General features: G+C 39.9%; 1 protein-coding gene across 4 annotated transcripts in view; it reads left to right on the top strand.

Annotated features, from left to right (window-relative positions):
* Positions 1–15,304, top strand: part of ncoa3 (nuclear receptor coactivator 3) — a 60,158-nt gene that overhangs the window by 31,772 nt on the left and 13,082 nt on the right. For 3 of the 4 annotated variants that reach the window (XM_088937399.1, XM_088937400.1, XM_088937401.1), the window contains 9 exons: positions 1,763–1,812; positions 6,835–6,939; positions 7,515–7,675; positions 10,245–10,345; positions 11,272–11,446; positions 13,371–13,547; positions 13,727–13,813; positions 14,284–14,424; positions 14,729–14,876. In XM_088937399.1, the coding sequence (XP_088793525.1) occupies positions 6,854–6,939; positions 7,515–7,675; positions 10,245–10,345; positions 11,272–11,446; positions 13,371–13,547; positions 13,727–13,813; positions 14,284–14,424; positions 14,729–14,876 (1,076 nt within the window). In that variant the 5' untranslated portion in view covers positions 1,763–1,812; positions 6,835–6,853. Of the gene's footprint in view, positions 1–1,101; positions 1,216–1,762; positions 1,813–6,834; positions 6,940–7,514; positions 7,676–10,244; positions 10,346–11,271; positions 11,447–13,370; positions 13,548–13,726; positions 13,814–14,283; positions 14,425–14,728; positions 14,877–15,304 lie in introns of those variants that run through there. The other variant, XM_088937402.1, reaches the window with a different exon arrangement.

The raw sequence follows: 15,304 nt of genomic DNA, 5'->3' as shown, positions 1-15,304 counted from the left end.
TGTAATGAGTTTTGGAAGACATCAGCTACTCTTATTAAATTATGCAAGGAGCTTAAAACCATAAGACGATATCGGGAGAATTATTCTTGTTCTTGTCTTGTCTAAATTGTATAATGTGGACTAGGATGGAAGTAGACAAGGAAATGACCAGCTGTACCATCTATTAAGAGAGGTCTGGCTCCTCACATCATTGTGAGTCCTCTGTATAGATTTCACAAGCTTTTCTGTTCTTATTTGGGTAATCATGCTTCTTAGTACAGGGTTCATTCTCTGGTAGATGTCTTATTTTTGACAATTTAGTTATTTTTGCCAAATGTGCTGTGTGTTTGGTGAGTCAGGGAAAAGTTTCTTTTTAAGCGCTCTTTCTTAATATTTTATTGGATGCCCTGTCATGTTAAATGCAAAAATTTTTGTTTCAAGAGAACAAAAACATTTATCCTGGCTTGATTTGTGACCCTGTCATAAAGAAATTAAGCATATATTAAAAGCTGATATTTGTTAAAAACATAAATGATCTAAATTGTCTTCTGAATACAAATTCAAATAAACTTGTGTATAACAATGTACTTATTTTAGTATAAATTAAACAAGGAATCTGTTTTTTTTTAAATTGATTGAAACCCTGCCCTTGATTTGTCCCTTAAGCAGTTCTCCAGTATTGTCTCAGATGAGTTCCATTGGAATATGTATTTGATGCCATTGGACAGCCTTCTTATTTACTTTGTTTTTGGAAAAGCATATAGGAATCTTGGAATGCTCGCAGTCTTAAAGTTTACGCTCTCACTTGCATCCCACTGTCTGCCTGGTGATGGTTTAGAGAGCTGTGTGGCAGCTTCTTTTTCAGTCAACACTGTGAACTTCTCAAGTGTTTTCTCTGTTCCCTCCAGATTCCTGAATGGCTGGCTAATTACCATATGATTAATTCTGCCTAAAAAAAGCCACATGCAGACCCTGTTGTGTGTTGGTGTGCTGCGAAGTCCTAGCTCCACATTTAGAAGTGCAGGTCATGCTTGTAAACAGCTGCCTAATGGAACTCAAAACACACAAACATTAGTCATCTGAGTGGGCTGTTGCGTTGTTTTTATCACTCATACAGATTAACTTACTCTTCAAGGCAGAGCAGAGAACATCTTTTATTCAACTTCCCTTTTTATGCAGCTACGATTTTGCTTTTTTTGTATCGATCAAGATGGATGTGTACTCTAAAGAGCTTAGGTAGGGGCATTTTTCGTAATCCTTCAGGAACTGTGTAGTGTGTTGCACTGCATTGGAGCAGTTTGCGAAGCTGTGCCACGGTATATATGGAAATCAGCTCTTACATGGAAGTGTTCTCCTTGAATAAGAAATTCCATAATGTTCACATAACCTCTATACCTCCAGGTACTCATAGAAAAATAAGTTTCTGCATAGAAAGTTATTAAATGTCTAAATTTTGTATAACATTTTGAACACATTTCAAATTGCCCCTATGAATTCACGCTAGCAATGTTTTATCCCGACTGTCATAACATTCTTATAGAGCTTTCTTCAGTCTGCTCTGTAATGATCCAGCTTTGACTTTGACAGATTCTTTACAAAAAACAAAAGGTATCCTCAAGTGGTGTTTAGGCTTTGCTCTGTTTATCTGTATTATAATCAGGTTGTTTTGTTTTAGAGTATTGCAAGCTGCTGTCGGTATTAAAAATACGAAAATGCCAAATTGCAGTGATTTACCTTAATTTCAAGATTAGTCAGTAATTGACTTTTTGTTTTGTTTCCCCAGAATGTGATATTGAATGCGGTTTGAGTCCATCATTCTCTACTGCTTTAGAGGTAAGTTTGTTTGACGTGTTCTTATAATATAAAGATTAGCTGACTTTATAAACGGAATGGCTTACAAAAGTTTACAAGTTTAACTTGTTTAAGGATTTGAGGGTCCAGTGGTGCTTCACTCAGCTGGTGTAAAATAGTCTAAATAGGTGTCTGAGTCTTTGGAAGATCAAAAATACTCCTGTGATGACTACCGTTTGTGTCTCGCAAGCCATCTTTGATCAGTGTACTTCCATACAGATGAAAAACCTGAAAGCAAGAATGATTTAGAAATTCTAAGCAACACAGAGGTGTGGAAAAGAGCATTTAAGGTCAAAAGAAGATAGTATAAAAGTGGACGTCTGTAACCTATGTTGGCCTTGTGCTCTTATATAGATGGGCTTTGGGTTATAATAAGTAACTGTCCCATCAGCTGTAGTTTTTGAATGCTGGCTCAGGCACTGTAAAAGTAGTTCCCGTTCACCACTGTGTTGTAAGAGAAGAACCAATTGGAAGGAGCTGATGGATTTGTGACATTCTGGTAGAGAGAAGAACATGACAGCGAGCGACACAAATTGCAGAAAGAATCGATGTGCTCAAAAAAATCTGAAATGGATCTTGAAGACCACAGAAGACTAACTAGGACCTTATGAAAGATGCAGAGACATTTGGTGGGAATGACATGGACACAAAGGTTTAAAGATGAAGATTTGTGAGAGATCCTTTGCAGATAAAGTATAATTTCAAAGGGATCAACCAGCAGTGGATGGGCTGATGAACTTGACATTACATAGCATGGATATTCTCCATTTTTGCCAAAGTAAAATTGCTGTGTTTATAAGGGGTTTCTTCCTGGTTTTTCAGACAAAAGAAATTGCCTTCTCTATTTATGCTTGAAGTGAACACGAAGGATAGAAGTAAGGCAGTTTCACAAGGGTAGCTATCCGTTAGCTTCACTATCACTGAACAAAAGAGAACAGTGTTTTCTGGAGAGGCTTAACCTTTCCAAGTCTGTCTACGGCTCCAGACATCAGCTGAGCCCCAGGCTTCTGATCTGTACTGCAAGAAACCAAAAAAGCAGTAAAATAAAGAGTTACACTAACACCAAGTTAGCACAGCAAGTAATAATGATTTGCTCTAGATTAACTGTGCTGGAATGTAACAGTGAGCTAATAAATGGCAGTACCACAGAGTCAATTAAACAGCAAGTGTTGGATGTCTGATATAAGCATTACTAACTCTCCACCCCCCCCCCCTTTCCCTCCCACTGTCCATCTCCATGAGCGCTTTCCCACTTTCTTCCGAGTCAGTTTCTGCATGCGTGTCCGTGTGCATGCTCGTCTCTCCGTGTTTGCGTTTTCCGTGTGTGCACACAAGCAGGGGCACACGCACTCCTGCCTGTACATGTGGAAGCCAGTCACTGCCGAGCTGGCGAGTTTCCATTCCCTGCTGGAGTAAGATCATGGTGTCACATGACACGACTGCACCAGAGCAGGACGAGTCAACAGACAGTGCAGGGCTGAGGCACGAAGCTGCTGGAGCAGCACATTTCAGCTTGAACTACATTGAATATTTCTAGAAATATTTAGGTGTAATTTCTGCCAGTCTTTAACATTACAATGTGATTAGCACTGTAGAATTCTGTTACCGTCTAGCTGTTGCGTAATACTAAAAAACAACGCAATTCCTGCATGTTTTGTAGTGGTATATTTTTTCAGCATCACAATAACTCAGCCCAGTGGCAAGCAGTGTAAACCTTAAAATTAGGTTGTTAAGTGAAGATTTGTGCAGGAGGGGGAAAATTAAAATATAAGAATAAAATGTGCCCTTTATGCATCATCATATGCTTTAACGCCTTATGCATTATTAATCCCAATACATATTATATCCAGGTGTGGATAATAAACAGCTTCCAGCAACATCTATTGTTGTGTGCAGTTGTCATTCCATGATTAATTTAGGCTTTGAATAATGTTTTTTTTATCAAGACATTTCTCAACAATATGCAACAAAATGTTACTAGTTATATTACTTATGTTACTACTCAATAGACGTTTTGTCTCCATTTTTAGTCACGCTCCTGTAGTCTTCCATTCTAATCACACATGCAAATTCTTCATAGAAGCGCAGTACCGTAGGGCTAGGGAAGAGGAATAATATCATATAAGATAGAATGTAATATGAATAGGGGCTTATTTAGCAGTTCTCTGTGAGGGAGAAAAATAGGAGGAAGGCTTCTATTTTAACAAAGAAGCAAGTACCTTTTCTGTACTAAAAAACGCCCTATCCATAGGCACTCTTATTCCAAATGGGTCTTTTATCCTCATGTATTTCTCATTCGTCTGAGACGTTTGAATTAAGGGCATGTCATTTCTGGCACTCTGGCTTCAGTAAAAATGAATCCAGACCTCGGGAAATCTGGCACAAAGGGGATGAATTTGAACTCCTAACACCGAGCACTCCTTTTAATTGGAAAATGGGGTTCCTCTGTCTTTTAAAGCAAATTAAATGTAATGCGATCCATTGTTAGCGAACCATATTTGATGTCGTTCTGCTCCTCTCATCTTAAGCATCAGATTAGGGCTTGTAATTAAGAGAAATGGAAAATGACACACACTTAATGAAACATTCCTTTTATTGCGATGCCAAGGTCTCTAGTCTTGTACATCATGCTCAAATGGGCTGCCTCATTGACATGGACTCAATTCAAAAGCAAAGGTGTTGCGGTTCCTCGTGTTTGTTATATATAATAAAGAAAGCTAGAATGTCCTGCGTTTCTGGTAAAAAGGAGCTTGTAATTTAACACTTTTAGCTTACACTTGTTCAGTTACACTTTAAAAATTTAAACCTTTCTGCAAGGCTGAAGTAAGCTGGAAAAAAGCTTTTATTTTTAAATTTTTTTTGGCCGTTTACAATGAAGAAATTCACACAGAATTTCAAAGTTTTATTTCCTAAAGAGCAGCAAAGCGACCCATTAAACTCCATTTTACTGAAGTAAGATGGAAAATGTTTATCAGATGTAGCTGCAAGTGTATTCGGAGATTACTATACACACAAATACAATTTTGTTTATGTCATGACCTTCGGAGAGCAGTAATTTGGGATGGTAGCCTCTCTTTACTGTTTTAATGCATAGTATATTGTACTCTGTTTCTAACTTTAGGAACTTAATCTGGGTGTCGACGTCTAGACTGGCAGTTACTTTGAAACCCTAAAATTTGTATCTTCCTCAATCTTTTTGTTTTCATGATATTTTGACACCGGATGCATTCTGAGCTACTTCTGGCTATAGCACAGGAAGACAGTTATAAAAAGGAACAAATCGTGATGTGAGTGAATGTGAGGTGTTCCTTTTAGATGCACTGAATGGATTGTGCATATTCTTATAAACGCAGGGGTCAACTATCTTTCCTAGCTTTGCATCCTTTTTTTCTGTTTGCTTCCCATCATTTTAAAAACTAATGTCTGTGCAAAAGGCAAAGGTGTATTTCTTTTTGGTAACCCCAACCTTATTAAATATTTGTCCATTGCAAGGTTTTCCTTTTAACTCAACTGTAGCCAGCTGTGTAAAGCAATATAAGTTAAATATTTCCCTTAGTTCTTTTCTTAAATGTTCCTTGGGTTTAGTACACTTAGGGTGATTCTTTAGTTGAGGTGAGGTTGAAGAGTTTACTTACACACAATTTATACTTCAGGTGATTTATGCTACCACCCCTATCATAGGGCATGGTTTCCTGCTGGGATGGTTTTTGATCTAAACATAGCAGATGCACATGGAATCAGCTGGAGAATTTCATGGGAGAGCATGCATTACTTCATACTGCTAGTGATCAATTTTCTGTGTCGCGAGAGAGAGGCTGGTTAATGCTTCATGCCTACCTTTTGTTCCATTTGATTGTTATTATCTGTATGGAATTTCCGAGAAGCCATTAATTTTATTGACTAGCCCAGCTTTGTGAGGAACGCACCTGGATGTTGCTAAAATGGAAGCTTCTCCTGGTTTCTGTGCGGCAGATGGAGTCAAAAAGAAGACCTTCTGCATCTTCAGCTGAAGGTGGTGTACTTATAGCAGGGGCAGGACGGTTTTGATCTGCTCATCCTTGAGTAAAACAGTCGATTTAACTTGTCACGTTAGGAAAGCAGTCATGAGCGATGGGAATTTTAAAACGATGAAGGCAAAAGGGCATTCGTAGCAAGGAGTCCAAAAAGCAATTTGCAAGCCACCCCACTATTTAGTCCTATCAATAGAAACAATTGTAGACCCCTTTAGACTGCCTCTTAGATTAAGTTGCTGCAGTTGAACCATGCGAGATGTCGTGGCACACATGGTGGGTTTCTGTCTAACCTGGTTCGTCATGGAGCATGGGTAGCTGTCAGCATGGGGATAATCCATGTCTGAGCCTGTCACTGCTGCCTGGCGCGCAGGCTGCTGGGAAGATGTGCGCTGTTTTGTGCTAATGCAGAGTGACAGATCTTGACTACAGGGGTGCGGAGCTGGTGCCAGGAAGCCACAAGGCTGGTTGAGAGGTGCCAGATGTTGGATTCTGTGCAGGTGTTCGTTTAAAGTTTCTGGTAACTGTAGCCCCACATTGTTGCATCAGTTGGCAGAACATCTGTGGCTCAATTAAATACTATGATGTTTTTTTCTTCTCTCGTGTGTTTGCTGAACTCTATAGCATTAGGTAATATTCAAGCATTATGTATTCATTCCAGTGTATAGTTTGTTTCTAGCATCTTAATACTTCCTACTACTTCCTAATGCTTTTTCTTTCCTTGCACTCAAGTAATGAAGGCGGCCTCATTGCCATCAGTGTAACAGATCAGACAAGTGTACGGTCTGTGAGCTAACCCACCCCTTTGCGCCATCCGCAAAGTGCTACCGTTCTGCTGCATGTTGGCTCTAATGGGTATCCTTCTGGTAATACACTGAATCCATGCCTAAAACCTGGGTTTCACAACGTGCTCAGAGAAATGCCTCACAAACATTATGAAAATCTGTAAAAAATGAAGTAATTCTCCCTGTTCTTTTTATGTAATTCTTTTCAGGTGCTGATATGTGTTCAAGATGAGTGGCCTGGGAGACAACTCCTTGGACCCCCTGTGCTCGGACCGGAAGCGCAAGCTCTCCACCTGTGACACACCTGGCTTGGGGTTAGTTCTTCATTCTGTGCTGACTTTCAAGGGGTTTTGACAGGTGTTTGGAGATGAAGAAATCCTTTTTTTCTGGATAAGTTGCAAGTTTTATACAGCTCCTATTGCCTGCTTTTTAATTGGAGAAAAAGAAGTTGCTTGCCAATAAAACTTCTTATGACTGCACCGAACCCAGCACTGCAAAGTCTGATGCATCTCATTTTGAGGAAATTTACCTTTGTATAGCATTATAATAAATCTCTCTGCCATTGATTACCAGTGGTGTCAACCACTTAGTCTAGCAGCTGTGAGTTCTGTTATGCTCAGGAATTGTTTTAGTGAAATTCTAATGATTTTCTTATATAGCTGAACACTTTTGCAAGTGTACCAGTGTTCCCAGTGTTTGCCTAGTACATTAGTAAAAAAAAAAATCAAGTCCATACTCATGCCTGGTTGGTCAAACCAGAGCTCATCCCCGTTTATGAAGTGTTAAGCCCACTGTAGGCACAGGACTCCAACCCGCAAGGGGAACTTTGAACACCGAGCCCTGCAGTGCCCCTCAGTGGGAAGATCAGTAGAATTCTTCCCTGTTTCAGGTGTGACAAGCGACGAAGAGAGCAAGAGAGCAAGTACATTGAGGAGCTGGCTGAGCTGATTTCAGCAAACCTCAGCGACATCGATAACTTCAACGTCAAGCCTGACAAGTGCGCCATCCTCAAAGAAACAGTCCGCCAGATCAGGCAAATTAAGGAACAAGGTACGTAGTCATCATGAAATATTCCCGAACCCTGCTACCTGTTTTTGTAAATGTTTGTTCAAATCACCCCTGCTTAGTTTTATCAAACTGAGAACAGTACTCCGAAATGACTAGTTTGTGTTTTTCAGTGCTCTGAAAATAGAGGCCTTTTACTTTTGTACAAAAGTGCAGCAACATCCCCTTTTTAATGTGTTCACCTTTTGTTTTATGTTGGAGAGCGAAACAGTGAATCAGCTGTTAGAGAGTTCAGTTAGAAAGTTAGTTGTAAATTGTAAACTGGTGATTTAAGGTAGCAATGTACACAGTGAGCTCAGGTCTTGGCTGTTGAAGTAGTGATCGCAGTGCTTGGGTGTTATTCTCGGTATCTCGATAGGAAGGGGAAGAGGGTACAGCTGCATCAGACTTTGTGGAGAGGTGTTGCCATAGTTACCGGAAGTGGATAGTAGTTGCACGCACGATTGTTTCTGTTTCTTCACATCAGCGTGGATGGTGTTCCTGCCAACAGCAGTGCTGCATGTGTAGTGAAACCTGAAGTGTTTGAAAAATGTCTATCAAGCAATGATAATTGAAGCCTCTTGAGTGCATGAGGATTTTTGAAGAAAACATTTCTGAAGAAAACAATGCAGCCTTTTCTTCCTGTTGAGGATTAGAACATTGCTTGTAATCTAAACTTTCATACTTGCCAACGTCTTGCTACAAGTCAAGGGTGTTAAAAATGTCATCCTCAATATCCCAGTTACCGTTTTTGTTTAATTTAAAATGAGCAAGTTTCCTTTTCCAGACTTAATATAGGCAGCCTCAAATGAGCTATCAATGGCTCAAGTTTCTACAGAAGCACAGGAAAAAAATACAGCCTTTCTCAAAGGACAATTGTGTGAAGAGAGATCTGCTTTTGGGGCTTTGAGAAAGTTATGTGAAGTAATGAAGAAACATCTGGCTGAAGGAGTGCATTGGTGGTATTGTGCTTTTAGGGAACTAGTAGGTTGTTTATATATGAATCTTTTCACTGTTGCAGTGTTTCAGTGTTATCAGGTGTTTGTAAACTAGATATTTATGTAATAATTGGCCCACTAGCAAGAATTACTTCTGACCCAGTAATGTAGTTCGTCTTTCCAAGGGGGCCTTGAACAGAATTTGCACATGGCTAGTAATTTGATTTTGTCGGGCCATTTTCAACAGGTAGTACCAGATTTATATTCATCCCCATTCTAATTTCCCTTGTTGTAGTTTGTCAAAAATGTCTATTCCGCATAAGCTTCACTCTTATTTCTGTACCAATGCTGGGAAGCGAGTCGCTAGAGAAAGTTTTCAACGATGCAAATGGCAATTTTGTGTCCAAAGCTAAACAAACTCAAACTCACAGTAATGAAAAGTAGAACAGATGTTTACAGATGAACAATTTATATATTAAATGAGCAGTTTATTAAGGCAATGATATTAATCAAAATGGGGATGACATGTAAAGCTGGCTCAGACTGGGCAAGACTTGAACACTGAGGTCTGTTCAGCTTTTATATCCTCCCTGGTAAGTGAAAAATACTGACCTCTGGTGGCAACACTATTCAATGCACAATGGACCTTGATTTTTTCTGTAGAGTGGACTTGGTAGACACTTGCCTGGGGGCATTAATGTAGCCATTTTTGATGATTACTTGAGTAATTATAATTACATTTCAAGTAGTCAAGGACAAGTCTTTTTTTCAGTGATTTTGGTGCATTTTCCTTGTCCAGGTGCCCCTTTTTGTAGCTCCTGTTATATAAAAGGTCCTGCTGACACCTCAGAATGGTGGTGTTGATGTTATTTAAGGGGCTTCATCTATGTAGATGTTTATAATCATAAGGACTTCATCTCTATGCTGAGCATTGATTACCTTTTTCATTGCTTAGCATGATTTCAGTAGCACCGTCAATGGATTAGTCTTTTTCTCAAACGCGACACTGATTCTTTCATTTTTTTTTATTGTGCATACAAACATCTTGAATTAACATGCCTATCTGGATTTCAGTCTTACATGGGTTTGCTCTTCTGCTTACATGGCCCTGTCTTAGGCAGAATAACCTGCATGAGGATAAGCACAGAGCAGTTGTCCAGTAATCCAGACCTCTCCATTGAGATCGGTTTTACCAAGCTTTCCAGCTGCTCTTGGAACTCTGTGTACCTTTCTTCTACATCGCCTGATGCTCTCACCCCCTGGAGAGAAAACAACAGAAGTTAATAAGCTGTTATTGAAAAAAACATTCTTAGGGTTTTTGAGTCAGTTTCTTAATGTCTTGATTGGTACATGCATGGATGTTTTTGTTTGATTTCTAGCTATTACATGATTATTAAATATCCTGATTATGGCATTCTGTAGGAATGGAAAATGTATTTGAAATCCCCTTTTTAGTAAGCAGAAGAGAACTGTTGAGGGATATTCAGCCTTTGTAACTCTTTGCACATATGTAGCAGGCTGGTTGAGTGCACCAAGTATCTGATCAGATATGCTCATCCCTACAGTTTAGATCTGCATTGCAATTTTGATTGGATTTGATCTCTTCCCCTTGAGACATCTCTGTGTTCTATTTGCAGGAAAGGCATCTTCAAATGATGATGATGTTCAGAAGGCTGATGTGTCCTCCACAGGTCAGGGGGTCATTGATAAAGACCATCTGGGGCCACTTCTGCTGCAGGTGAGACTATATCCTGAGAGTTAATCTGTGAGACAACAAGGGGGTAGTTCAGTTTTCTGAGGGGGAGACTTAAACCTTTTATTCTGTCTAAATCTTATTTTGATGCATAACCATTGTTATAGTTTCAAGAACATTTTTTCAGAAGTAAGCGTACTGTGAAATCCTCTCTTATAGCTTGTACGGGATTCCTTATTTTAGAACTAGAGCTTCTGCTTTTTAGTGTTAACCGCTGGACAAATAAAACACCCCTGATGCCAGAAGTGGTAAATGGGTGGTAATTTAGTAAACATTGGAAGAAACCACAATTTTTCACAGTGCATTTTTTCACAGGCAAGTGTTTTTCCTTTCCAGTATCCCAGATAAATATCTTGGTAAATTTTAAATGTACTTAACAACCCTGACATCTCTGTGCCCAGGTATAGCACTGTACCCAGATCATAGCTGTGCCTTTGATACAAACATCAACTTAAAGCATTATGTTAATATTCTAAGAATAGTGTACGTACTGTGGATTCAAATCACACTACCCCTGAAGAGTGTACCTCAGTCACAATTCATAATTCCCTGAAAGCTATGGGAAATGAACAGCATCATCACAGTGTGTTACAAGTGACAAAAATAACAATTAATAAGTAAATAAAACATTTTTTAAATAAACACCATCTTAAAACGTCCTTGATCATATTGTAAAAACTCCAGAGAAATAGAAATAGCAGCAGTAAATGAAACACGTCTTCCTTACTTATCAGTTCATATCAGTTCCACAAAGACCTATAAGACCCCACGTACTCGAGCAGGACGGTATCCAGTGATCCAGTGACAGTATGGCCCTACATCACACAGATGGTTTGGGATTGTTTAGTTAAACCAGTTTGGGCGGTCCTTCGGAGGTTCGGCTCACTTCTTCCACCACCCTTCCTTCCTAGGCCCTGGATGGATTCCTGTTTGTTGTTAACCGGGACGGGAGCATAGTCTTCGTGTCGGACAACGTGACGCAGTATCTGCAGTTCAAGCAGGAGGAGCTGATAAACACCAGTGTCTACAACATCCTACATGAGGAGGACCGTGAAGAGTTCCACAAAAATCTGCCCAAGTCTAACAGTAAGCCTTCCAAATCCCAGTACTTCCGTTTCCTTATTGTGAATCGGTGGTATGTAGAAAGAGGCTTACCTCTGTTTTTGTGCATGAATGGGAAGCTCGTTGTTACAGTTTTCCTTTTTTTAGAAATGGGCAAAGTTTTGTTGTGCATTTGGATTACAGCTCTTTGATTTTCCCTCATCCAGTAATCTTTAGATCTTTTTATGGCATTCATACAGACAGGCTTGCAAAACTAGTATGTTTTTGAAACCACAGGTTTCTCAACCGAAACATTTATGTGACATGAGACAAGTTATTTTTAGATCGTTAATCATTAATAGTGCAGCTCAGGGTAGAAATATTGTACAATAAAATGTTGTACCTTTTACAGGACCTTTTTAACTGCAATTTGTTACCCTTTTCATTTAACAGGTAGTCTGTTTTATGCATTTTGCCTAATCCAATTAATAGTGTTTAACAGCTTCATCTGATGTAACTCTTCATGATATTAAATTACCTTAGAGGTCTGTATGAATTAAACATGTAGTTCCTGCGAGCATCTGATAAATTAGGAAGAATGCCTGCAGCCATTCATTAATCACTTAAAGCCCTATTCCAAATTCTTAATCCAAACCCGTGCAACAGTAGACAGGTTTGTAAGTTGAGGAAATAGAAGAGGTCAGCTGAGGAGCATTTCAATGGATGCTGTTTGATACAGCAGTATTCCCTTTTTAGGTAAGATTTACGCGTTATCGAAAAATTTGAGTCCTACCTACCTCTATACTAAAGATACGTTAATTCAAAAAATGTTTTCCTTATCGTTCTGATTTAATAATTGTGCTTGAAAGCAAAAAACATCTCTCCGCTAATTATTTTTAAAAATCAGTAAAATAGTGATTGTGCTATGAAGCCATGTTTCTACCACAACTTAGTTTTGCATGTCTTTTCTAAACCTGAGTGTAATGTAGCGGGTTTTTCTTCTGTTTTGTATTAGCAAAGGAGCCTTTCAGCTGAGTTCCTAGGTTTACTAGAATTACAGTGAAGATATAAAAACTGGAGTGCTTTGAATTTGTTTTTTGACCTGGCGCTCTAACAAATGTTTATTCCTCACAAGGGTGTACTCATACGCAAGTCCATTTTCTTTAAGCCTTCTCAGAACATTAAACATTCCACCCGTAGAAAAGTCTGTGAACTCGCGAGTCTGGGCTTCATGCATGGTGGGACTGCAAAGTCAAGTCAAAAGACATTAGCCTGCGGCATCCAGGTGGACACTGGTCAGAGTTTGTCCCCCAATGAGCCAGATGTGAATTGTGTGCCAGTAAAAAAAACTGAATCTCAGACGCATTCAAAGTGCACACTCTGCACTTTGTATGAAATAAAAGTATGCTTTTTTGAGTTTCACTACACAATTTTTTGCTTTTGAACTTTGGAGTCATTTTAGCTGAATTTTACAGTTCTATCTCCCTCAACTAAAAAAAAAATGATAAAACTGATACTTTTACGTATCTAATAAAACAAGATACACATGATGCATTAATAACATCAGAATGTTCAGCATGGGTACATTCAACAGGTGCTGAAAGACCTTTGGGGATGTCTTGATTTCTCCCTGCTTGCAAATATTACTGTACAAGAATAAAAATATTTTAAGTTACTTAAGAGTCTGAGGAAGCCTTCCTCCAGGATGTGAGAATCTTTACATAAAATCAAAAATTCAAGCCTATAGGATTCAAGGCAACCTAATGCTGATTTGAAGAACTCCGGCAGATTATGCTAATGGTTCCAGTGTCCTGAAGCATCACGCTGGGAGGGTGCATGTGAAGAGCTCTGTGAGAGATATTTGCGCTGCTGGGGCGAATATCAAACTGTAATGCAAGACTTGAGAAAGCCTACCCTGCACCTCGGGCTTCTGAGAGGACTGACTCCGGCCTTTCATGCTTTCCTGTAGTGAATGGCGTTTCTTGGGCCACTGAGGCTCCCCGGCAGAAGAGCCACACCTTCAACTGCCGGATGCTGATGAAGTATGGGCACAGCCCCCCTGAGGAGGGGGCGGGGAGCCCCCGCTACGAGACCATGCAGTGTTTCGCACTGACGCAGCCCAAAGCCATGATGGAGGAAGGGGACGGTACGACCTCTCTAGCCTTGTTGTGTGAATACTGAATACTTTTCCCCCCCAGAATAGCCTAGTCTTGCAGCACCTTATGCACATGCTTGTAAGTGCATTGTAAGTAAATCCACCCCCTTTGGAATGAAACACCTGAGTGTAAACTGGATGTCTGCTAAAATTTTTTTTCTCCTCCCCAGATTTGCAGTCTTGTATGATCTGTGTTGCAAGGCGCGTTACTGCTGTAGAGCGAACGGAGAGTTTTATCACAAAGCATGAACTCTCAGGTAAGCTGTTTAAGACCAGTGGGAAATGATACATTGAGGTTGAAACGGCTCAGTTTCTATTTGGCATTGCTGCTTCAAGTGGCCAAACTTGATTTTTAGCGATCATCTCTGTCTTGAAGTATTGAGAATCATAGCTGTGGTTTGAAACATGCAGATTATGAAGGTACCTACCGGATCTGATCCAGAGGGGGGAATCTGCAAACCTCCACTGGCTTTGACAGTCTGAGGGCTAAATGAGCCAAATGCATTGAAATCTAGGGGGACTGTAACTGAAGGGTAGTGCAAACACAATGTGGCTAGAACAACTTTTAAGCACCTAGCTCTTACTGACCCACCATGTGCAAATAATTGTTCTCCTGGTGTCAATTGTGTAATGATAGAATTGAGAGACAGGAGAAACGTTGGATTTTGAAACTGGTAACCACACAGCTGCATTCATTATCCCTAAGCTCCTGGGTTTCCTTTAACAGGGAAACTGATTCAGATAGACCACAGCTCCCTGCGCTCCACTATGCGACCAGGTTGGGAGGACCTGCTGCGCAGATGCATCCAGATGTTCATGCATCACAGTGAGGGGCAGCCCTGGTCTCATAAACGCCACTACCAGGAAGGTATGCCCATTGGCTTGCTCGTTTTTAATATGTCTGTCGTGTACAGCTCCAGCCACTTCATGAAACTGCTTGATTTGAGATTTTTTGCATATGGGGTACAAAATAGAAAAGTAAGGTCTTACCTATGCTTTATAGCTTTATTGTGAATATTGGGAAGCATATGATATACTTAGTTTTCTTTTTTTTCCCCCAGTCGTACAAATAAGAGGTCAGATGAGAGTTTATTTATCTCCTGGTTTTGATATCCAAGTCAATGTAGATCAGGTTTAGATAAATTAACCAATTTTTTCTTCCCACCCTTCAGCCTTCATGCAGAGTCATGCCGAAACCCCTCTGTACCGGTTCTCACTGTCTGATGGCACCCCAGTGACAGCACAAACCAAAAGTAAACTTTACCGCAACCCCATGACCAACGAGCCCCAGGGCTTCATTTCCACCCATCTTCTGCAAAGGTATACTTTTCTAACCACTTCTAATAACTGGGTTGCATTCAAGCCAAGTAAGTTGTAATTTCATAATTCTTTTAGCATGGGTAGATAGAGCAGGTGAGATTGTCACAATGACCGGCAGGCGCTGATCATGTGCAGCAGTTCATATTCTTTTCCGGGGCATTTCTGCTTCAGTGTTGCTGCTTCAGGTCAGGTTGGTTGTTGGCTGCAAATGTAACACTGGTAAGTTTATCACGGAAAGATTGTACCGGTATTGTGAGTGTCGTGAAAAAATGTCTTGTTAGAGCATTGTACTGATTTGTATTTACTTTAAGACAAAGGTTCATGCTCTAATATGCTCGATTTCTTTTCTGTTAACTCTTACTAGGACGTTACCTAGTAAGTAGTCGGTGTCTTGGGTCTTTTTTATGAAGGTTGTCATTTGTATTTAA

Source organism: Atractosteus spatula, chromosome 19 (genome assembly GCF_055471065.1).
Source record: "Atractosteus spatula isolate fAtrSpa1 chromosome 19, fAtrSpa1.hap1, whole genome shotgun sequence".
In the NCBI taxonomy this organism is placed as follows: Eukaryota; Metazoa; Chordata; class Actinopteri; order Semionotiformes; family Lepisosteidae; genus Atractosteus; species Atractosteus spatula.
The sequence above is the reverse complement of the archived record's forward strand: the minus strand, read 5'-3'. Positions and strand labels throughout refer to the sequence as shown.